This window comes from Patella vulgata, chromosome 1, assembly GCF_932274485.2.
Source record: "Patella vulgata chromosome 1, xgPatVulg1.2, whole genome shotgun sequence".
Taxonomy (NCBI): domain Eukaryota; kingdom Metazoa; phylum Mollusca; class Gastropoda; family Patellidae; genus Patella; species Patella vulgata.
In genome coordinates this window covers 75,241,180-75,267,251 of record NC_065879.2, presented here as the reverse complement: position 1 = coordinate 75,267,251, position 26,072 = coordinate 75,241,180, and the positions used below count along the sequence as shown (strand labels likewise).

At 35.4% G+C, this 26,072-nt stretch overlaps 2 protein-coding genes across 4 annotated transcripts in view; one reads left to right on the top strand and one right to left on the bottom strand.

The window, feature by feature from the left end:
- Positions 1 to 18,314, bottom strand: part of LOC126808695 (uncharacterized) — a 34,357-nt gene extending 16,043 nt beyond the window's left edge. Inside the window, exons 1-4 of one of the 3 annotated variants that reach the window (XM_050533612.2) lie at positions 18,188 to 18,314; positions 14,332 to 14,382; positions 1,703 to 2,006; positions 300 to 395 (exon numbers count right to left, since the gene is read on the bottom strand). In XM_050533612.2, coding sequence (XP_050389569.2) covers positions 300 to 395; positions 1,703 to 1,966 — 360 coding nt within the window. In that variant the 5' untranslated portion in view covers positions 1,967 to 2,006; positions 14,332 to 14,382; positions 18,188 to 18,314. Of the gene's footprint in view, positions 1 to 299; positions 396 to 1,702; positions 2,007 to 7,392; positions 7,473 to 8,093; positions 8,197 to 14,331; positions 14,383 to 17,933; positions 18,071 to 18,187 lie in introns of those variants that run through there. The other 2 variants (XM_050533611.2, XM_050533615.2) reach the window with 2 other exon arrangements.
- Positions 18,315 to 18,350: 36 nt separating this feature from the next.
- Positions 18,351 to 24,667, top strand: LOC126808707 (zinc finger protein 28). Its single transcript, XM_050533633.2, has 2 exons — positions 18,351 to 18,455; positions 20,572 to 24,667. The coding sequence occupies exon 2, from the start codon at positions 20,587 to 20,589 to the stop codon at positions 22,525 to 22,527; it is 1,941 nt and encodes a 646-aa protein (XP_050389590.2). The 5' UTR covers positions 18,351 to 18,455; positions 20,572 to 20,586; the 3' UTR covers positions 22,528 to 24,667.
- The last annotated feature ends 1,405 nt before the right edge of the window (positions 24,668 to 26,072 follow it).

The following is a 26,072-nucleotide window of genomic DNA, read 5'->3' as shown; positions in this document are numbered from 1 at the left end:
CAGCAGTCGGCACGCTGCCATTCTATAGTATTACGATGTCATGTAATTTTGTAGGAATATTATTGACATAAATTTGAATACCGTACGGGTTTTAAACATGAAATATAACGAGGTGCACCTATTTTATTTTACATATGAATTTGAATATATTTTGTTGACACGTGATTCTTAATTGTGTTTTGAAAACGTCTGTTTAAATTACGATAAGAGTTATGCCCCTTTATTTTCGGGGGAAAATGTCTGACAAGAAATTTTTTGAAATCCCATCACTGGTAATGAATATGGTTTAAATTACTTACATATTTACCAAAAACAGGAAATATAATAAACTGTCCACCAGCAAATGATGCCATTATCCAGCCTTGCATTTGACCACTCACATTTCTCCCGTTAGCCTAAAAAAAACACCCAACAATATAAAACCATTACAGGTGAGAAATGGGACTGACCATCATCTCAATACACACTTGTTTATTTCCGAAACGAACAATGGTACATTTTATTTCAATAATTTGATTGCACGTAAGGGTCTTTAGCAGAGAGGGGAAATTGGATGACCCGGAGAAACCCATGTGGTCAGGCAGGCCACTTGACTTGTCGTTACGTAAAAGCGGGGTATCGAAACCACGCCACTCAGCAATAGACTGTATGAACTAAAGCACATGTTACACCAATTGCACACCCAAGCCACGTATTACAAGTGAAATAGAAGTCATAAAATTTGGAATGTTACTGTTCTGTGTTGAGGGGATCAAGGTGGCTAAGTGGGTAAGACACTGGCTCGCTAGTCTGGAGGTTGGGTGTTCCATTCCTGCATTGGCCAAGAAAGTTCATTCAGATTTTCCGGCGTGGTTCCCCTTTGTCAGTGATGCAGGACAGAGGGCCTGACAAGGACAGTTGTCAGCTGTCTAGTCGTTTGGATGGGATAAAGAACTGAGGTCGTGTGCGTACACATTCGTGTGCACGTAAAAGATCCCTTGACAGTTGGAATTCGATATAAGAGTAGGCCGTAGTGTCGCTGTCCCTCATAGCACACTGTATGGCGTATGCCCGTCTTCATTAGCTCAGTTCGGAGCAGAACAGTAGGAGGTTAAACCCCATTTCATTTCTTAATCCTGAAATGATCTAATTTGTGTCGAGTGGACTTTAAACCCCATTTCTTTCTTTCTTTCCATTTCATTTTATTTCATTTGTTCTGTGTTGAATAACAGGGTGATAATGTAGCACAAGAATTTGTGAAATGAAATGAAATTGGGTTTAAAATCCTACTCTTCTGTTCCAACTGGGCAAGAATTTGTGAGAGAGAGAGAGAAATGGGGTTTAACGTCCACTCGACACAAACTAGGTCATTTCGGGACTAACATATGGTTTAATTTTATTTACATAATTCACTTGCGCGTAGCAGTCTTTAGCAGTGGGAGGAAACCGGAGGCCCCAGAGAAAACCCACGAGGTTGGACAGGCGACCCTACTCCTTGCCACGTACAACCGGGGATTCGAAACCACGCCAGTCGACTCAATGACAGACTTTATGATACAGCGCGCGCACACTAACCATTCAGCCATCCAACCCCCCCAGCAAGAATTTGTAATCCAACATGAATTACAATGGCTTAATGGGAATGACATCATAATATTTACATCACTTTCATGCATATCACAATTTATGTCTTAAAATAATAAAATCTAACATTAATATTTACCTGAGGAGGTAGTAATGGGCTGATTAGGGAATTACAACACATTATGAGGAACTCCGTTAAACAGATACTAAGTAGTAATCCTTTCTGTTGTTTCGTTAATGTACGTAACGAGAAAGTAACAGCCTCATTACTGGAGGACGAGGCGGATCCATCCGTTTCTTCCTCCTCGCTCTGTTTATTATTTCCTCCACTACTGGAGACAGTTCCTTCCAATCCTCCATTTTCATTGGTCAATGACTGACTGACAGCACCATTTTCACCCATAATTCCCTGCTTTTCTCCATGTGGCTCTAGTCAAGTATACCTAAAGTATTTTTAGAAAAACAAAACGTTACTAATGCTGCTAAAAATATCCCCTTACATATAATGATGATGAAATAATAATTTCTAACTATGGATATCAGCACCTAAATATGAAAAAATAACCTATTTACCATGTTTGAAATGAAATGAAATGGGGTTTAACGTCCTACTGTTCTGCTCCTATACTGGGCTAATGAAGACAGGCATACGCCATACAGTGTGCTATGAGGGAAATTTTGCCCGGACAGCGGCACTATTGCCTACTCTTATATCGAATTCCAACTGCCTTGGGATCCTTTACGTGCATTCCAATATATACACGGGACCTCGGTTTTTCGTCTCATCCAAAGGACTAGACAGCTGTCCTTGTCAGGCCCTCCATTCTGCACCACTGACAAGGGGATAGCACCTCGGAAAATATTTACCATGTTTAAAATGATCACCAAAACATTTCTACATTATGTAACTATATTAGAGCACTTGTCGAACTTTCTAATTAATTAAAATGCCGCCAAATCTAATTACTCGTTTATAAACAGAAGCACATCTATCTGGGTTAGGCTCGTCCAGGCACAATGTTCAAGTAGTCGTTAGTGATTTTCCACACTAAATTTTACCGCTTTTATTCACTGGAATATATCCAGGGGTTTCTCCTTTAACTCAAACAGAAATATGTATAAACCTACCGACAGCCATGTTTCTTTAAATAGAGTGAATTGATTATGAAGATAATTTAATAAATACAACGTAAAATAGAACTGTCATGTGACAGTTGTTAAAAGATAAACTCTTCCTTTCATTTTACACTGACACGCCATTTTCAAGTGACCTAATCTATTTAAAGTGGTAGTCTCGTATATAACTTTGTTAAAAAATAAAAAAAACAACAAAAAAACTTATAGCCCGTTCAGGCGCTTTTATTTAAAATAGTTCAAAATCACCAAGGATTTTAAACGACAGGATAGTGCTGCGTTCACACTTCCTATAAGCCAAACCAGTTTAATTTTAACTTTGTAAATTACTCATGGGCAGATGTCATCATTTTGTCTGGTAGTGGCAGCAAACTGGAGCTTGAAATTTTAAGCCGACCTGTTCAGAGGGTCAAAATAAGACAGCTTTTAAGAAAAGCCTTCTCGTAGACAAGCTGAGGTTTTTAAATTTGTTTATTTGCCCCACATTTGAGTTCATACGTGCAAGTTAAAATGGTTTAACGGTCGCCAGAGAATAAGTCCTGCGTAACTATCTGGAGTAGTATGGTACACTTACAAGAAATAAAAAATTGCTCCCAAAGTTGCTCAAAATTGCCTGGATAACGAGGTCTACATACACTGTGTGTAATGGCAGATCACAAAAATAAAAACATTTTGCCTCATGTGACATTATTAACCTCATCCTTTGTCCCATACAATTCAATCTTGCAAATTTGGCACTTACTACTGCATGCCTTTAATATGCAGGTCATGGACAAATTAATTATAATTATATTATCAATATTTAAAGATAATACTATAATATCTATCTAGGTTAATAGCCTGGACACTGGTGGAGACTGTTACAATAAACCATGCTCAATAATACAGACATCAAAGGCCAGAGATTGAGACAGATAAAGATGAAATGAACTGGGGTTTAATATCCGATGCTACTACACGAACCAGAAGATGAGTTTATTTCTCAGCTAACATCTCCTTACTAATGCTAGGTTCCCAATATCACGATTCGCCCTACGATCGAAATCATAATTTTAATCGTGGAGTAATCGTAGTGATCCTGTCAGGTCTTGTAATGTAATGATTACCACGATAATCACAGTAACGTGAAAACTAAAATCACAAAAATTCTGAATTATAGAGCAATACAAGATTTGTGAACAAGATGGTCAGGGTGATGACAATATATACCGCATGAAATGTGAGCATAAAAATATTGGTATACTACATTCTGAAATTTGTTTCTCTCAAATTGTAGGGGTGTTAAACATGCACATGCCTATCAATAACAAGCATACATGTACGAGGGGGGCCATGGTGCCTAAGTGGGTAAGATGCTGGCTCGCTAGCCTGGAGGTAGCGTGTTCGTTCGCTACATTGGGGGAGAAAGTTCATCTGGATTTTCTGACGTGGTTTCCCCTTGTTAGCTGTGTAGGAAGGAGGGACTGGCAAGGACAGCTGTCTTGTCATTTGGATGGGACAAAAAACTGAGGTCCCGTGTATACACATTGGCGTGCATGTAAAAGAACCCTTGGCAGTTGGAATTCGATATAAGAGTAGGCCATAGTGCTGCTGCCCGGGCAAAATTTCCCTCATAGCACACTGTATGGTGTATGCCCATCTTCATTAGCCCAGTCGGAGCAGAACAGTAGGACGTTAAACCCCATTTTATTTCATTTCTTACATGTACGAGTAAGGTTCACATATGGCTGATTCTCAATAAAGTATGACTGTTGCCGTAGCCAACAAATAAGTTGATTGACTTCTTAATTAACAAGTAATAATTAATCCGTTGTAATTTAGCCAAAAGTAGATTGATTTATGATACCATAGTGGCCGATTCATTGTTTTACCAATCGGCTTGATTAAACATCAATCGGCTTGATTAAACATCAATCGACTAAAGCTGACAAAATACAGTTGATTAAACATACATTATGCAAGAGCAAAATCTACAAGTCTTAATTTAGGCTTCAGATGTTATAGAAATTATAAATTAGATCTTTATTTAAACAACAAGCCCAAAATCAACTCTGTAGACCCACGGATGGCTCGGCTACAGCTCGGATTTAAACAGGATTTCACTCATTGATAAATTCAAATATGGCGCACCCTGATGAGAATACGCCAGTTAGATCGAGGCTAAATGATAGAGTGTACTTAGCGAGACCGCTGTAGAGCATTTCCGCATGCCATTGAAAACTTTACTTGATAATCGAGATATGTAGGTGGAGTTAACGCCTGTCAATCAAACAATCGGACAAGGTGAAGGCACATTTCACTACCATTTCTAGTCAAATATTACAACGATGATAACTATGTTCAGAATAAAGTAATTTGACTGAAATTTTCAATATATTCTTCTTTCATCATCTACTTTTGAACTGTTATAGCAAGAATGGCCAACTCTCTATAAAAATCTCCCATAATGTATCTTTAAGAACACTTATCCAGGGACATATTGAGGCTGTTTTAGTCACATTATGTAATGCAATAGCTTATTGAATTTTCTATCATCAACCTCAGATACACGTAAAGTCACACGTTCATATTGATACAATCTGATTAAAATATAGATCTATATTTTGTTTCGTTTTTTTATACTTTCGATGGCCTACACTACATGAAGATCTGACAAGTTATAGCGATAGGTCATGTCAGGGGTCAAAAGACCGATTTTTGACCTATGACGTCAGACATTTGATTAACCAATCAGCATTGATGTTACTAGTGGATTACCCACAGTTCCAGGCAAAAAAGGTCAAACACTCGATTTGACAGACCATTTGATTGGCTGACTCCTCATTTCAAGCAGAACACAAGTTAAATAACAAGTCTTCCAGATCCAAGTGTACCGTATTTTTCGGTGTATAAGGCGCACTTTTTTTACCAGGTATTTTATTTTCTAGAAGGGGTGCGCCTTATACATAGTATTAAGCAAATCTTGGCTTTTCTGTGTGTCAACATCGAGGTCTGAAGTTGATCATATCGACAACAGCAATAAAGATGGCGGCCATTTCCCATACCGATATCCCGTATACCGTTAGTCATAGACGACAGTGGCAACAATATGGGTCAAGAGCGGTTTAGTGTTATTAAAATATCTGCAAAGATATCGTAAATAATTAGATGACATATTTTTCTGCTAGTCCGACATTCCGATGTCGTCTTTTCTCGTGCAATAAATATGGCGGCCATTTAAGATACTGTATCGGCTTTTCCGTATACCGTTAGTCATATTTCTATTGTTCCGGCTTTTCCGTATACCGTTAGACATAAACGACAGTGCTAACAATATCTGCAAAATTCTCCTTAGCGGTATAAGCGGTTCGTCTCGTAGCCATTCTGAATAAATAATTTTTAAGAATGATGGAATGTTCACTGGTATTTTATATACATCAGGGTGTTTTCTTTGAGCAAGACTGTCTTTTAGTAACCGTTTTAAGTTACCGACGGTTTTCATTCAACATGGATTCAGTGATTGGCCCATTGTTATAATTTACCGGTATAGTTAATTATCTACCAGTGAGTTGTTATCGTTTTCTTTATGAAGTCGTTTGTAGTTGACAAAATCATTGTTTCTTTGATTGGTATTAAAAATGCTATTGTATTATTTTACCGGTATAGTTAATTATCTACCAGTGAGTTGTTACCGTTTTCTTTATATACATCGGGGTGTTTTCTTTGAGCAAGACTGTCTTTTAGTAACCGTTTTAAGTTACCGACGGTTTTCATTCAACATGGATTCAGTGATTGGCCCATTGTTATAATTTACCGGTATAGTTAATTATCTACCAGTGAGTTGTTATCGTTTTCTTTATAAAGTCGTTTGTAGTTGACAAAATCATTGTTTTTTTGATTGGTATTAAAAATGCTATTGTATTATTTTACTGATAGATCTAAATGGCTACAATCTGGGTATTGTCATGACGCGTGGAGTGGGCGGGGCAACAGACGCTATCGTTTGATTGTCAGTTGTTTGCATAACTTGGAGTAAACTGGAATTGTTGTTTCTCTTTTACCGGTAGTCAGGATTTAAGTTGTGAGTAACTGATCATGATATATTATTTTTACAGGTATTATTTAATTTGTTTATCATCAAAACCGATTCATTTATCACAGACAATTACTCACGAATTTAACACGATGTAATAGACGGCCATGTTTGTTGTGGGCGGGACTTGAATGACAATTTCACTACCGTACGAGCAACAGAATTACACCTAAAGTTATGCAATAATGCAATTGCGTGTTATAATTAACAAAAGCAATTTATTTCATAAAGAAATATAATTATATAAAGCTTGATACGGCTAAATATCGGTAATTATTATAACTGTAAACAATAGAGTTTGACCTAGTTACTGGAGATCGCAGGTGGATTTGAGTCACATATGCTATGGCACGAGTTTCACTCGCGCTGGGAAAGGGTGCGCCCAAATCACGCATATTTTTTTTTTCCTGAAACACCTCTGCCAAAGTCGCCCTGCGCCTTATCTACGCATGCGCCTTATACACCGAAAAATACGGTAGTAAAGACAAGTAAAACGAAATTTTGAACTATAAAAACGAAACGAAATAGGATCTGCGTTTTAACCAGATTGATATTGATACCATTTAATTGAATGGTCCTCAATCTGACTGCAAATGTGTTACAAGATTTTGTTTAGTTAATACCTAATTATCTCTACCAGTACTGTCTATTTTCTTTTTACTGACCCATATATCATGTTGTATATTTCTTCTTGTTAATTTATCTACAATGACAGTATGAAGAATTCATCAAGCTTATTAGAGCTGTGGTTGAGAACATGGGATATATGCACATCACATGATATATGTCTGATCCATTGTAAAACTAAATCAAGCATACATACATGCAGAAGGATAATAAAAGGATGTTCTGTCTTATCTGTTGTTCAGTCTATATACATATTCTTGCATGCTAAATGAATGTTAGTGATCTTGAGAGATAACATTTATCATTTTTTTAAATTCATAATAAACAAAATTGGCCCAATGGCTTTAATCACCCATTGATCAACTAGTAAATTGTGATCTCCTACCACAAATTACTAAAAACATTTCTGTGTGTTTTTAAATTATGATAGACATGTGTTCTTACTTAACTGAATGCAGAACCTAATGTAGCTAGAGTTTGTGGCCCCTCCCACTTCCTCCCTGAACACAATACACATGTAAAAATAAAATTGTCCCAGCTTGTATCCTTTTAGACTGCTGACAGAAAAAAAAATTGTTCAATGCTGTCGACAAAAAGTGCTGCCGCCTTGGTGGATTAACAAACCAAGAAAGGTGAAATGACAGGATGGTCTACTGATGGTGGTGTCATCCATACAAATACAAAAGTTGTTACCTACACGTATGTCGTCTTCAAATGAGAAACTTTCAACCACTAATAATCAGTACCTTTATACATGTTAGACCTTAGTTTTTATGTCCATCTGAATGTCTATACATTGTCCCTTGCCAGACTTTCCGTCCTGCACCCTGAAAAGTAGAAACCACACCGGAAAACCTAGATAACTTTCGCGGCCAACACCGAGTTGGAATATAGGACCTTCAGGTTAATGTGCCAATCGACGTCTTACACACTAAGCCACAGTGGCTCCCATATCCACTATACGTAGGGAACTTTAGAAGTGGATACGTTAAGGCCAGGGTTCTTAATCCATTTTGAAACGAACCGTCCAGAATTGGGTCAAATTAGGTCCCATAGGAAATGGGTTAATTATAAATTTCCATTCCCTGTAATATAACTAGACTTCTACAAAAAAATTCTTGGTAATTTGTTATGGAGAATGTCATATCTTAATGTATGTTATTACCACAAAAGTAACGACAGGTACACCTTTTGAAAATTTTCCATATTTAATTCATATACCATCTTGAAGTTCACATCAGTAATATTTCAGAATAAATTACTCTCTTTGTTACTATTTGATGAAACGCGAAATTGATGATCTAAAATATTAGCATTTTTCTACTATTGCCAGTATCAGAAAATGCAGTTGCCAAAATAAGCTTATACAGCACCATGGCATTTCTTCATAACACAATTTGTAGTTTTTGTCTATCACTTAAAGTTAACTAGTCACATAACTTGGTTAAGACAGGTAGGCAACCTTCTTCTTTGTCACAAACAATATTGGGATCAGACCCACATTGCATAGGTGACATACAGGTATGATTTAGAGTATAATGTTTGAGACCATTCAACCATCCAAACCAAACCATAAAATTAGTGAGTCTTACTTTACCTGGCCTTCAAATACTATACAGTAAACATTGTGTAAGTAAATATTAGTCTAGCTCACATGCTAAGTTATATAATTAGTAGGTCTCACATGCTATAGGTTATAATATAATATAAGACACAGGTTTTTTTAATCACATGAGAATTACCGTGAAAAGAGAATTAGTGAGATGCACAACAGACAGTGATTTGCATTCAATCAAATTTTCATCTTTAATGTCCACCTAATTAAAATTGATTATCCTAATCAGCGAATTTATCAACACTGATTTCCAAAATGATTACCCCAAATTCACCCTGAGGTGAGATTTGTCAATTTGATCGGGTGATTGTGTAGGGGCTTTTTTTCAACTATGTAAAGCAACAAAAATTGATTACAGCTAATCAGCGCATTTTAACGAATTTGCAAAAGTATAATGTCAACTGATTTCTCCACTACGTTCAAAGCAATCTGGCAAGTCAAAAAACAAGTCTTACAATATATATTTTATATATCAAGACAGTATGTTTCATATCTTGTCAACAATTCAATCATTTTGAGACTAACATATATGTGTCTTTTGTCTATGATCACATGTGTAATGCTAGCGAGGAGAATAATGGATGAACAGAGGTGTTTCACCTAATCGTCAATTAATTCCAACGATAAAGGTTTTAAAGCTGGAAACTTATTTCAATAAATCATTTAATCGCAATATGTAAATTTCATTGACAATAATGTCTATCAAAAGTCCTGCAATAATTCTCTATATTATTTGACCTTAAATAATTGCCATTTCTCCACTATTCCTTGAAAGAAATATTTCCACCAGACTTCGAATCTCGTTGTAACAATGGCTATATATGGTGGATTTTTATATTGTTATTGAATTGAAATAATGAAAATATCTTCCAGCCCTACGAATATGTAGATGGGTGTACTTGGTTTTTGGTCCCATACTAAGGTCAACAACACAATCCTTAAATAAATTATAACATACTTATGGAAAACAGCTACTGATTTATATAGGCAGAGGTTCTAGCCATAAGTATTTTATAGTTTATTTATCTGCCCAGTTACTAAATGCCACTTAAAGAATTACACAATCCTTGTCAGCGCCATAGCTGCTACAAGTAGGAACACTGCTTAAAAAAGATCATGGTTTTTTTCCGCCAAAACTGTGATTCAAGTCAATAGTACATTGCCCTAGCACATGATTACTGTGACGCCAAATAATTAGGATATCATTTTAGATCAAGTAGTATTTTTATATATATATATATAAAATATGTAGAGTGTTTAAGTTATCACAGATGATCTTTGAACGGGTCGTCCAGTGATTTGGGGTTATTGTAGCCATTTTTAGTATATTATTGCAGATAAGCACGCTACTTATCATGTGCTAAAATATAATGCATATAAAATGTGAACATATCAATACTGTTTTAATCAAATATAATAAATTATTTTGTAGCATATCTAGAGATAATAAATACCAAAATATTTTTACAGGATTTGAAAGAAATTATTCTGCTTTTCACTTCAAAAAATAAAACTGGCCTCATTAATTACTGCATGTAAATGTTTTCCCTGCGTTACAGGAAGCAATTGTATAAAAAAAATTCAAATGAATCCAGAAATGTATCATAGACTCAACCCTAACAAATTCATACATTCAACAATGTGATGAGATACCGGTAAATGTATTGCTTTGAAACTTGATGTTTATGAGAAGTCATTTCTTCGTCCGTTTGTTTAGGAAGGATTGTCTGATAGCCATAGTATTTCTTTACAGGCCATTCTCAGTATACATGTAAATAATTTCAAGATTCAATAATAATTAATTAAAAGAAAGGTACAACATCAGGCTTAGGACAGAAGTTTGTGGTTCTGGGCTGAGTGTGGCCATTTTAAACGAGGAGGGTGTATCCAAACTGTCTGTACTAATATTATTCTCCACATACAAACAGTTGTTTTATTTTGCTTAATTACCATTTATTGTATACATTTATCATGTAGATTGATTGTTGTTACTCTTCTATATTATTGATCATAACTTCTACTCAGTGGCTATCTAATCTTGAGAAGGTAAGTTCTATTGTAGATTATCACGCGAGTCCAGGTGCGTGGTGACCCTGTATTTTGCATGAGGTATAAGATCCCGTTTATGTGTGTTCGGAGGAGGAGGTGGGGTGGAAATCCCTCCAGGTAATATTGGGTTGTGTAGTATATCTGACCCACGGTATATTTTTGATATTGGTTAAGCATTACGATTATGATTATAATGTTGAAAATCGCATTGAAACCGCATACAAAGATGGGTTGCCAGGCAACAAAACATAAGCCCACGGCAGTTAAGTCATCCGGGCAGTCAACAAGTGTTGTCACATAATTTTTCTTTCGTCATATTATTTGCAATTTTAACATCAAGCCTTACTTGCTAGTTGTAAGTCTATTTTTTTATTATTTACCCCAATTTATTAAATTTGTTTACCCCATTTCCAAGAACACATACACCATTTTTGGGGGGACTGTTGATTAATTTATTGCATAAATAATTATTATACTCAATTTACAAGTGTTTTTTTTGTGTTTATACTTGTTTTATGTGATATTAAAATCTTATTTATTTGCTGTTTTATGTAATGAAAAAGAAAATGAAATGGGGTTTAACATCCTACTGTTCTGCTCCGAACTTGGCTAATGAAGATGGGTAATGAAAAAAATATTGACTTGACAAAATATATGCCAGTATATATATATATATATATTTTTTTTTGAAGTAACTATAAAATGATGAGCTGGTTATCTCCAAAAACTTTGACAGCCATGTCTTATAGACACCCATATCTCAGACAGTGAAGACAGGGATTAATTAACACAACCCCCATAGCTATTATGGAACAGTCCTAATTAGTGTACTCCACTCAGTTAATCACAGGATTGGAAAATCTTTTAAGTTATGCATATGCTTATTGGAAAACTACACAAATGTTGAATAAATAGGCTTAGTTTGCTAGTTTTGCATCTAGTAATAAAGCAATTAAAACAAGCCAACAGTGAGGCTGATGTCCCCCGCCGAAATAGGAAAATAATTAGAGGACACATATAAATTTATCACAAATTATCTTTTACAAAGTATTGAACAATCAAACAGTATATCTTTACTTATAGTCTAACAATCAAAGTAGGAGAGTTATTGTTTTCCAAAGTCTCGACCAATCAAATTGCGTATCGCTCTGCTTACCCTGAGCAGAAAATGCTCATTATCAAACTTAGTCAAGGTATTACTGTAATGAAACTATACACCAAGTTTCATCAATCTCACTTAATTAGAACTAAAGTTATCGTGTCCCAAAGCATCAACCAATCAAATTGCTTATCTCTGCTTACCCTAAGCGGAAAATGCTCATCTTCGAACTCCATCAAGGCATTGACCTAATCAACACATACACCAAGTTTGAACATTCTAGCTCAATTAGGAAGAGAGTTATCGTGCCCCAAAGTATCAACCAATCAAATTGCTTATCTCTGCTTACCCTAAGCGGAAAATGCTCATCTTCGAACTCCATCAAGGCATTGACCTAATAAACACATACACCAAGTTTGAACATTCTAGCTCAATTAAAAGTTATCGTGTCCCAAAGCATCAACCAATCAAATTGCTTATCTCTGCTTACCCTAAGCGGAAAATGCTCATCTTCGAACTCCATCAAGGCATTGACCTAATCAACACATACACCAAGTTTGAACATTCTAGCCCAATTAGGAAGAGAGTTGTCGTGTCCCAAAGCATCAACCAATCAAATTGCTTATCTCTGCTTACCCTAAGCGGAAAATGCTCATCTTCGAACTCCATCAAGGCATTGACCTAATAAACACATACACCAAGTTTGAACATTCTAGCTCAATTAGGAAGAGAGTTATTGTGTCCCAAAAAGTGTGACGGACAGACAGACGGACAGACAGACAGACAGACAGACGGACGAACCCATTTTAATAGTCCCCTGCTTTCTTCGAAAGGCGGGGGACAACAATGATTTGTTTTTATATACCACTGTGGAACCACAACCAGAAACAAGGCCCAAGAGGGGGGGGGGGAACAATCGCATGAATAGAGATCTACAAGTTATAGCCCAACTGGATTTTGGAGCTGCTCCTCCTAGACAAACTAGACAAAAGAGGGTCTATAGGGAAATTGAAAATAGAATTTTACGACTGAAGGAGTAGCTAGCCCAGGGTGACAAGACATCAATCAAATTCCTTGATGCAGTAAACAACCGTGTCCACCCCGACTGATGAGTAAACTGTAATCTACTATGTGTGCTATCATATTAAGTGTGTTATAATAATTATAAGTGATTTAAACGATAAAACAAAGTCTACTTTGTGTGCTATCACATGTCAGTGGTATTGTATTATTGTGTGCTATAATATTATATGTGATTTATCATAAATAAATGATTTATCCTGTATTTCTGTTGTGGATGTATAAAGTGTACATGTATATATCATATGGAGAGAGAGAGAGAAATGGGGTTTAACGTCCACTCGACACAAACTAGGTCACTTCGGGACTAACATATGGTTTAATTTTATTTCCATAATTCGCTTGCGCGTAGGGGTCTTTAGCAGTAGGAGGAAACCGGAGGACCCAGAGAAAACCCACGAGGTTGGACAGGCGACCCTACTCCTTGTCACGCACAACCGAGGATTCGAAACGACGCCAGTTGACTCAATGACAGAGCTTATGATACAGTGCGCGCACGCTAACCATTCAGCCATCCAAACCCCCATATATCATATGTGACTGTTTCATACAAAGTACAAATATATTTTAATTATATTTCAGTATATGTCAGTGCTATCATATTAAGTGTGCTATTATATGTGATTATCAACAATATCAATAAATGATTTCATCTTGTACTCGGTTGGACTGTTTCTATTATTTAGCAAATGTACATGTAACAGTCTCTCAATATGCTGTGCACCCAACCATAAATGTTGTTGTTTTTGGGTATCTAAGATATGGCTGTCTAAAGTTTTGGGAGCTAATTAGCACTTATCTTTGATAACAATTTACATATGTATAATTTTGAGGATGCAACTTAAAATTTTAAGTCTAAAAAAGGGTCCCAAGCCAAGTCAAAAGTACAATAAAATTATATAGTTATGTTTTTGTTCTGTTTTAAAAGAAAAAAAAGAAAATTCCAATATTTTGGATTTGTGTTAAGATAATTGACTTTTTTGGTGCTAAAATTTGAGGTTGGTCACAGTTAAAAATATTAATAAGTGGAAGGCTTCCGCCTCTATCACCTCTGCACATACAACATCCCTCATCATCATACTCAGTACTCACCCTTTATAAACATCAATCTTTTCTTGAAATGAATATCTACATGTACTTTACCTACAACAAAATATAATAACACAATGACTTCCAAATTACTGTATATATTACATAGATTTTTAACTTTAAGATGCATTAAGTAAGAGCTAAATCTGCCTATTGCAGTTTTTTCTTTTGGCTTTAAGGGCGTTGAGTAGTCTAAGATGCGCACTACTGAGGACACATAACAGTCCAACTGTTTGTTGTGTAATAATGGAGATACAAGCGGAAAGAAAAAAAACTATTTATAGCAAACAAGAAGGTTTTCCCGACCTAGATCAGTTCTTGAATAAATTATGACATCGTATACACCATTCACGTCATTCGCTGTGTGTCCAGCAGTAGTTTCACACTGGATCATTCACTTCTATCTAGATATGACATCAGAAGCAATTCCTTCTAAGACGCGATTATCCAGGTCTACCATCTATTGCGATTGGAACATGGCTGAATTTCATTTTTCGATGGTCGAAGACTGCTATTTTTGAATGTATAGAATGATTTTTTGAGCAACTGAGGTGGTGCACTGAAGTAGATATTTACTTTTTACGTCCGAATTGTTGTATTTTAAAACTTGTTGTGGACATATTCAAAGAATTATCCCCAAATCACAAAATCCCGTTTGAATGTAAATACCTTTAAAATACTTTGAGTTGATATTTTCCAACGTTTTTGGTGTCGAAATGTAGCTTATAACCTCTACTTTGCATTCACTGGTGTGATTATCGATATCTCTTTTTAGCATGTACTAATACTAATAGAATTTTCAAGAAAACTTGGAAATTGGTGTGATTATCGATATCTCTTTTTAGCATGTAATAATAGAATTCCCAAGAAAACTTATCAGTTTTTTTGTGTTTCCATGGATACCAGACAAACCACAGCCTATAATCAAAAATTGACCAGTGGTTTTTATGGACTTGCTATTAGCATTGTTCATTCCAAATTTAAAGAAAATCCATGCGGCATAATTGAGAAAATTTGACTTTTATTGTCATCGACACCCTTTATTATCATGTTTTTGGGCCAAGTTTTGGAACATAGTTGATAAATAAAATTGGTATTTTTTTGGTGATTAACATGTAGTTTACCACCCAAAATAACAAAAAATGTCTTATCTTATCAACAAAAATTACAGTGCTAGCTTTAAAATCTGCGTTTTAGACTGTTCAACACCCTTAAATGTTATATAAATTATTATTTAGATATTTGTTAACATGACTAGCCTATAATCAACTCTCTAAATCATCGAATGGCAGAAATTAAAATGGATTTAAACATCTGTGAGATTTATAAATTTATGATAAAATGGACAATCTAAGCTAAGTCTCAGTTGTAGCAGAAATGTAACACCATGCTCTATCAAATTGAGATCTCCTGTGTACGTGTATTTGATTTAAGGTCTGAGGTGTTAAATATCGACCTGTTTTTGCCACTTGGACACTAGTGTCCCCCAACACTAACTTATACCTGAGCTTCTGTCCATAGTTTTAACTGTGATCAATACATAACTCTGTTTGATTAGAAGGATATTTTAATACTGGATAACATATTTACATGTACAACTCTTCATATGAAAGTCATTGTGGTTAGATATAATAACGTCTATATAAAGCTGTTCCCCCTAGGTCTCAGAAGACCTAACCTCCCCACGGTCCGAGGGCAGACCCTCTCCGAGGTCTCGGAAGACCTCTAGGTCTCTCTAGACCTGATTCTAAACTAGGCTTTTTATAATGTGGAGCAATATCTGTCGCGTCAGCTGGGGCACGCTATAGTTAATAGCATTAGTAATCAGAACAATGAAAACTAATTATTAAGAGTCACATATCTTAACTCTAGTCAACAGTTGTTAATACCTGTTATGCTTAAATATTATATCCTATAGACACTCAGAGTATACAAGTTTGTTCAACCCATTACATCTTACATAATACTATGTCATAAACCCTACACCTGATACAGATTAAATCTTACAATTAATTGCTTACCTTGCTAGAACCAGTATGAGCCACACAACACGCTGTTAAAAAAATACGTCCCCGTCTTCTAAACAACTTGTCCAACGTTATTGAAATCTAAATATAGGGTAACACACAAATTTACAAACTCGGCCATATAAGATGAAACGAAATTTAGGTAAGCCTTGGGGGGGGGGGTAATTGAAATCTTTAACAAGTTGACAATCTTCAGCCGTTTATTGCTTTGCCTAGCCCAATTACAATAATTTACAATCAGATTTTTTCAAAAATCCCAATTTTTCCCCCCAGGCTTACCAAAATTTTATTTTATCTTATATGGCCGAGTTCGTAAATTTGTGCATTGTGTGGCTCATACTGGTTCTAGGGAGGAAAGCAAGGTCTTATTTTCTTGCTAAGATGTTCATTTACATTGTTCAGGGATTCACAGGGACTGACACCTGACCGTTTAGCAGTGAAATGTTGCCTGGTAAAATTGACTGGGAAGCGATTTTATTTTCGACAAGGATTCAATAGGAAGGTTCTTGAACGTACAGGGCGAGTGTAATGAGACATACGTTCAGAGCTGAATTACAGGTGACCCTACTCCTTGTCATGTGCAACCCGGGAATCGAAACAGAATCTTGAAGGAAAACTGTTTGATTAACCCTGAAGGCCTGTACTGTACTGAATTCTACTCTCAATCATAATCTTTAGAGCATGAGCAATAAACTATAACACATACTTGTGGAAAACTTATTTATCTTGGGCAACGCTTCGAAGAGAATACTCTTTGAAACGTTGCCCAAAATAAATAGTAGCTGTTTTCATAAGTATGTGTTATAGTTTATCACTCTCAATCAGTTGCACAAAATTTTACTTATTTATGTTCTTCAAAGACATTATTTAGATTTGGTTTGCCATAATCATTTATTATTAAAGAAATGGGGTTTAACTGTTAAACATCCCAGCTTTCTGCATCAACCAGACTAAAGAAGATGCCGGGCCACGATGTACTATGAGGGACATCAGACAGATATGTTTCTGTCCAATTCTAATTGTAACAAGGATAAGTGGACATCGGTTTTTAATCCCACTTGAATGACTAGACACAATATTTAATTGCTAGGCCCTCAGTCGACCTGCAAAACTGAGGAACTTTTTTGGCCAACTGGGATCGAACCCAGAGACTAAGGGTTAATGAACCAGTGCCATATGGTACCCATGCAATGAATAATAGTAAATAAAAAAAAAAATTTTTTTGTTGATTTGAAGTATATTTCACACATTTCAAAGGATATTCTAATATTTTGCCTTCCGGTATATTCTGGTTTATTCCAGTAATTATTAGTGATCTGTTGCCTAATTTTATGCATGAGCACGTCAGTTTCTTTTTTGGCTTAAACTGTCAACAATGGAATACTAAATCAGATACATATACATCCCATCACTGGCTCGACTACATGTATCTATATATGGACTTTGAAATGGAAATGTACACAGATTGATATATACCCACTAATTTGCAGGCCAAATTTAATTAAATAACACTTTTTTTACCCATCTCCATTCATATTCATGATATTGTATTTTAGATGATGATTTAGCAGTACCTACCACTGTTCGTTTACTTCATATATAAAGGCGATGTTCTGTTTGACTAATAAAACAACAATGCCCCTAGACCCAGATATTCACCTTCGGCTTATTAAATTCTCCAATAATTTACTATGAATTTCAGACGGTCAATCACATGACTGTCACGTGCTAGTCGGTTCTTGGGTCAATGATTTCACATGTCTGGCGAAAACGATAACAATTGCTAGATTATAACACCACAGACACCTTTTTAAGATCCTGTGTATACTTACCATTAAGGGTACAATTATTCACAATAAAATTACACGCTACGTCTTTTGGTTATTTTATAAATATTTATATTTCTTATTTGTTTACACAAAAGGTCGACATCAAAATTCCTTCTGGAACAGGACGGCCTCTTACATCCAGACAGATTTATTTTCCTGAAGGATATATTAGTTATCTCCCTTATCTAAAACTGATTTTATTTCCTGTTATAGTCGCCAAAATTAAAAATAATTATTTATAAATTCGATACATTGTCACTGAGTCGAACAGGTAATCCAGATAATTACAAATACGTCAAGTCTGTGTGAATATTAGTTAATGTTTTGGCCCCTGTGATGTTTTGATAGCAAACTCGTCTTCTTCGTAAAAAGAATGGCGATATCAATATAATCATAAGACAAATAATATTATAATAATTAGGCGACATAAAAAAAAAAAATTAGTTTGTGATCGTCCAGCCCGCCCAGAAAATTCTACTCGACCAGAATTTTTTTTAAATTTTTATTTTCAAAATATACCCTCTTACGATGTTTAAAACCAATGGTAAAAGTTCCAAAATGTAGCCATGCTACGAAATTCCTAAGCGCAAGAGTTAATGTATGATGAAGTGGATATAATTATTTATTGACAGTGTTCCAATACTCTTAAAATGCGTGAGACTGAATGATATAAACAAATTAATTGTGACCTGTTAACGGCAGCAATTATTAATGGCCGACATTTTCGTTTGCACGCGGACAGCACCAAATACAATATTTTGAATATCGGTACAATAGAACCTGTAACTATCTGTTAAGATGTGAATACGTCTCGCGGATTCTGAATTACATGTCACTCAAATAAATGTAACAACAGATTTTCGGAATGGCCATGGGTGGCATGAATGACTAAATCAACCGATTATAGTGATAATTAGTCGTTATGAAAAATGTTTTTTTATTTATTTATTATTTTTTTTACGAATTCTTCTGATAGTCTTACTATTCACAAACTACAATATTATGAAAGTTGAAGGTCTAAAAAGAATATCAGTCCAAAGACATGATATGAATTGAAAATTTTGCAACATTTGATATCCTGCAACATTAAACCAGTCGACACCACCTATAAGTGTTCAGTTATAAATCTCTTTATATCTGATTGTATCCAAGCCAGAATATCTAAAGTTTAAAAAATTAATCTGAACAATTAATCTACTACCGGTACTTCAGTGACAATGTTGACTTGATAGCTATAGACAAATCAAAGACTAATATTCATAGTGCTTGTAAACTAGAAAATCTCTTTCCAAAATAACATTAGGATGATACTGGCTATTTTGCCTTATACCTTTCATATTCATATACATGTAAGCAAGATAATCAAGTTTTAGGGACAATAGTCGGTCTCAGGGAACAAGGTTTGACGATGGTTTGTGATAGAAGGGTCCCTAGTGAAGATATTTGTAGTTTGCTACCTATAAGAGCTACGGGCTAACTCCAGGACATCAAAAAATCCAAGATGGCAGCCAAAAGTGGTCTGAAATTGACCTGAACAAACATTGTTGCCAAAATGACCAGTGTAATATGTCATTTTACAGGTTTTGTTGGTCATCCGACTCAGAATATCTGGAACAATTTATGGTTGTTATTATTACATATGTGTCTAGGTCTGTAGTCTTGAAAATTATCAATTTTTGTATCCGTCTCCTTTCAAATTAGATCTGTTAACTTGGAAAAGGCATATCCGCATTTATCGCCCCCCACAACCTCTGAACGACATATTACATGTGTATGTATATGTTGCTATTGGTATTGAAAGAATTCTTTTCAAGCCAATTTCTGTCATCATTTTGGATTTTAGTGGCTATATTGGATCAACCGTTTGTGAAACAAATCGGAAACTGTCAAAAATGACTCGGGTGACCAACAAGTATAATACACAGCTCATTTAGCCAACAATGTTTGTCACGGTCAGTTTCAGACCAATTTTGGCCATCATCTTGGATTTTCTACTCTCCTGGAGTTAGCCCGTAGTTTTCATAGGTAGCAAACTACAGATATCTTCACAATGGTACCATCTATCAGAAACCATCATCAAGCCTAGTTCGCTGAGAAATGGTCACGGACATGGGGGTTGTGACCCGACTACAAGTAACTCACCTGAAACCTCTTCTCTTAGTTGATATGTAACAAGGCATCAACACAAATTTTAGACTTTGTCTGTTTCTATTTCATTTGCCTGTTCTCTAGTATGTATTTTCTAACAAGACCATTTCAGGCTCTAAAATTTGACTTTGGGTCCATTATCCATATTAGAGGTACATCAGTGGCTGGATAATTCCCATTATTATGATGAATTTTTGTTTCATTTTCTGATATTTATAAAATCTTGAATATATTTTCAGAGAAAAATTTACAGAATGGTGAGAAAGCGTAGAAACAATGCTTCAAGCAAGTCATCAACTTCTTCACTGAGAAGCAATAAAGGAAGAAAAGGAGGAACCCCAGAAGACTCTCCGAAAGCTAAGATTGCAAAATGTAGTACTTCAGTTTTGGATGGGACTCCGCCCAATGTTTATGTTACAGAAACGGTTGATCTTTATAAAGTCAAGCCTGAAGAATCATCAGATAATGTAATACAGGCTAAATGCAACAGAGTTATCCCCCTTATTATTGATGACGAGGATGAGAAAACTACGTTATACCAGAAAAAAATCCTCTCTAAGGGCTCAAATGGTAGACAGAAACATTCTTATTCTGAAATATATGTATTTACCGACAAATCGATGGCAACTAATAAAGATCAAAGAAATAAAGGTAATTCAGCCAATTTGGATGATTTGTCGTCAGTCATTAGATACTCTACTAATGAAACAGGAATTCAGGAGGAATTACCGTCATCCGTCAAATCCAAAACCATATCAGATGACAGGAATTCATTTGGTTTGTATGGGAAAAATAAATGTTCACCAGGGAAAAAGAAAGATTTTGACTTGTCTGGGAAAAGAAAACGTTCATTTGGCATGCATGGGAAAAACCAATGTAAACCGGTATCCAGGAACTCTCAGATGGAAACTGAAGAAAAAGAGAAGATGGTTCCATGTAATTTTGTTTGCAAACTCTGTAGTTCAGAATTTAGCGATTCACAAACCTGCTTCAGTCACATAATAGATAATCATACAACAATTGCAACTAACAAAAAGTGTGTTTGCCAGATTTGCTGGTCTTCGTTTACGTATTCGCATACGTTAAGAACTCATGTTATGAATAAACATGTTTATTTAAATTCTGAACAAGGGAAGTGTGAAGCATCTTCAGCGAAAACTGAAAAATTTGTCATAGAAATGGATTATGCTGAAGATGTGAAACCAGTTATTGATAAGAAGGGAAATGTAGTTGAAGTTGATCAAAAAATCATTTCTCAAAAAATTGGTGATGATGAAAATGGAAAGAATGTCAAATCCTCATGTTCATTCAATGATTCCAATTCATCAAACCAAAGTGCTCTGAAGCCATCTCCAAAATTAAAAAAAAGAATACGGCGTCGGACCACTGTTGTTATTAAGCACAAATGTGAAAAGTGTGAAAAATGGAGTCCAAAGAAATATTTCATATTGAGACATATGATTATCCATACATCAGAAGATAGGGTAAAATGCAGACAGTTCTTGTGTCAAATATGTCGGAGGAAAATGAAAAATACACCTTCACTGAAAAGACATTTACTAAAAAAACACATTATTACTGAGTATCCACAAACAATGCTCAAAAAAAAATTACTTGAGAAAATAAATGTGAATGAAAAGGAAAAACGTCCGACAATGGGTGATGTCCCTATTAAAAGGGTCATTATGCGCTACAACTGTGAATGTTGCAGTTTGATTTTACATTCCAAGCCTGCACTAAGCAAGCATTCTTCATCACATATACACTTGATCAATGGCAAAAAGCGGGACAAAGCGTATAAATGCGAAAAGTGTTCCAAATTGTTCAAAACACTGAAGGAAGCTTGTGATCATTTTGATGAGGAACACTTTTTGATTAATTGTTATGCTCCTAGTCATTTCATGGTCGGTTCTATTGCGCAGAACGAAGGAAAAATCGACCCTGCGCTCCCTAAGGAACAGATCAATTATTACTTTCAGTGTCATGCATGTTCTAAAATATTCCTCACAAGACATGATATTACTACCCATATGTCTATGTACACAAAATATGATCTGGCCCTGGATAAATCCAAATGTAAGCTTTGTGACAATTCTTTTTCACTACCTATAGATGCCACACGTCATATGACAAAGCATTTTTTAACAGTGGCCTACAAACAAACAATCGTTTTTAAACAGATTTCTGTTGAATAAACAAAGTGGACATGGGCATAATTCAAAAAGATCTAGTTACATTTGTCTTTCTTTATATTTCTTAACCATGTTTGGTGGGGGGGGGGGGGGATGGCCAAATGGTTAGTAAGTGCACACTGTATCATAAGGTCTGTCATGGAGTCAACTGGCGTGGTTTCGATTCCCCGGTTGTACGTGACAAGGAGTAGGGCCAGCTGTCCAACCCGATGGGTTTTCTCCGGGTCCTCCGAGGTTTCTTCCCACTGCTAAAGATCCCTACTCGCAAGCGAATTATTGAAATAAGATTGAACCATATGTTAGTCTCGAAATGACCTAGTTTGTGTCGAGTGGACGTTAAACCCCATTTCTCTCTCTCTTTTAACCATGTGTAGACATTAAGAATATCAAATTTTTTAATATGGTATCAACAAAATAGTTATTTATTGTCAACTTGAAGATGTTATCCATAGAACTGTTGTGTTTATTTTAATGTGTTCAATCTGTTCAATTAATCATGATCAAAATTACATGTTTTACATCATTTCACAAATTATACATGTATGTTCATTAAAGCTTCAGCATTCTGCTCACAGAGAACTATCTACTCTACTTCGAGAATAGATCTCTGATCTAAATGGCCATCATATCCAACAATTTGTATACTGTTTTGTAATGCGATGATACTCAGTTTCACACGTCTGTCATAAATACAAAGACTAAATAAACCTTAATTTGAAGCAAAATAAATACTTTCCTCAGTTCGCGAAGTATACATTTTGTTTTCGACTAAAATCGTCGAGTTAGGACTTAAAATGTTGGTCAACTAGCAGACAGACAGCATAAGTTTAGTATGAAGCTTCAGTTGATGATATAATATATCTAATTTTTTACAGTGTAATCTGCGCTGAAATTGTTTATTTAACATTTAGTTAAAGAAAATAAAACCTAGATTTTGTCAAGACTTGGATTCAAAATGGGCCCAAAAAATTTTAGCCAGCACTTATACATGTACTTAATCTCATCTCAATGTTGCAAAATCTTCAATTTATCATAACTTTGTTAAAGCTGCTGATTTCACATTTTTGGGACAATGTTTAATTTAATTTTCATGGTGTAGCTAATTCAAGCTAAAATATATCAAAATCAAAATACCACCAGTAGATAATCTCCATACTTGAACATTTGTAAGTAATTAAGAAAACGATATCAAATATCAACCGCTTGGATTCAGTATACAAAGGTATACAGACAACTCATCCCAAAGACAACTCATCCCAAGACAACTCATCCCAAGACAACTCATTCCAATATAAGACAACTAATCCCAAGATAAAAAGACAAATCATCCCAAGATAAAACAACTCATCCCAACTTTAAAACATGGGTAAAGATATAAGACAACTTATTCCAACAAATATAAGTGTTAGTTATATTTGTTTTAATACAATTGCTTTCTTTGAAGACCACTCAGATCAATCTGATTTTGTTATTAAAAATGTGTTATGAGTTATGTTAATAAAATTGATATTGTTGTTTTAATCAAATTGATATTGTTGTTTTAATCAAATTGATATTGTTGTTTTAAGAATAGGACGCTCTGTATACTTATCATAGCATACACGTTTCAATTCCTTCTTTGAACCATACATGCGACTGAAAATGTTGGCCCCAGTTGTGCTGATTGTTTCCATATCATTGTCCGATAGAAATTCGTCAGAATATGACATTATATCCTTATCTTTATGTATGAGTTTCAGTATAGCTAATATCTTGGGATGAGTTGTCTTTGGGATGAGTTGTCAGGTATTCATTACAAAGAGGCCCTTCAAAGATTTGAATGGAAATTATAGCTGTTGATGGCTTGTTCGATCATATCCTGTTTATATTGTCGGCAGAGGATGTTGTGTGTTGACATATTTTCAATTCATCATATCTTTGTAAATACTGTACAATTTTGGACGACTGATATTCCATATAGTAATTCAATATTACAATGTTTACAGGGGATTAAACATTCCACTAGTTTCATTAGATCATTATTTTAAACATGGTCATTAAAGGAACTAAATCGCTAATATTTGGGACTTAGATATTGACAAGAAATGGATTGCAACAAATATGATAATGTAATCTGAATGTATATAAACTGATTTAGATCCAATCGTTTCCGTTTTTTACACTAATTTCAAATCAGTTATGTTTGGCGAGATACACCAGAAGTCTCAGTTGAGTGGCAATCTCTAGCGTCTGGTTATTCCAGACAATTGCACATGCTGTCCAGATAAGAATAATGCGTCACCGTTTGACATGATTTGAGGAATGTCTAGCCTTGTTCTTCGAGTCCCTTGTTACAAATGGTGCTGAAATGCATTATGGTACATGATTCGTGTACCAATGGTAAAATGTTTATTTTGTATTAAATATTGGATATCAGAAACCCATCTTTTCCCGGCAAGATCACAACTTCAATGTTGATTTAAATTGACAGATAATTGGTGTTTTCAGTGTGAAAGACTGGACACAATATCTTTGATTCTACATGTAATAGAGTGCAAATGGTGAAGCTAAGGTTGATGTTGAGCATTTTCTGCTCAGGTTTAACACCGTGATATGCAATTTGATGACAATATAAATGTGTCATGTATTTAATTTGTAATTGAGGCAGATACCTCGGCTTTACTGTTGGCTTGTTATTATTAAATAAAATGTATGAAACTAAAATCACCGCCCAGAATTCTATTTTTAGAACATGTAATTTACAGCAGTGAAAGGGGCATTATTAGTGTCCATAAGGAAAAAAAGATAATAACTTGTGAATATTCAAACTAACCCTACACGTCCTCATTAACAAAAATCTACTTGAGAGAGGGTTTGCTTGAAAACCACCAAAACGGTGATAGTGCAGAGTTGTATGGTCGGATCAGGTCCAATGGAAAATTTCTCTTCTACAACAAGCACTAATGCCTCTTTAAAACTGAAATAACCCTTAAAACATTCACAACAAAAAAAACCCACAAGGTATATATGGATGCTTATTGTATTTAATAACCATGCTTTGTAATACATGAGGGGATGGATGGCCGAATGGTTAGCGTGTGCACGTTGAATCATAAAGTCTGTCACTGAGTCAACTGACATGGTTTCAAGTCCATGGGTGCACTGCTAAAGACCCCTACACGCAAGCGAATTATTGATTTAATGGTTAGCCCAAAAATTTTCAACCTGTTCAAAATATCTCTACGGTGATATTGGATGCCAAGACCCTACTGTGGCCGTAATTGCCCTTTTTTGACGTAGATGAATGTAGTAATATGGCACTAAGCTTTACTCTGCGGTCAACTACTATGGTTGAAGTACAGTTAACTAGGGTTAAGTAGTGTTGAATTTAGGAGTTACTGGCCACATGGTCCCTGCAGTCTGTCTAACCTTTCCTGGAGGACTCAACTCTTGAGGATTCAATTCTACTTCTTTAACTGCATATACACAATGGGTGAAAGAGCCATGATGGCTAAGTACTTGACTCAGGTGGACATGGAACTTGCTGGTCTGGCAAGAGACCTTGTGCA

What these genes read in the sequence shown, in the direction of transcription:
- LOC126808707 (XM_050533633.2), top strand. Translation starts at nt 20,587, where the DNA reads ATGGTGAGAAAGCGTAGAAACAATGCTTCAAGCAAGTCATCAACTTCT.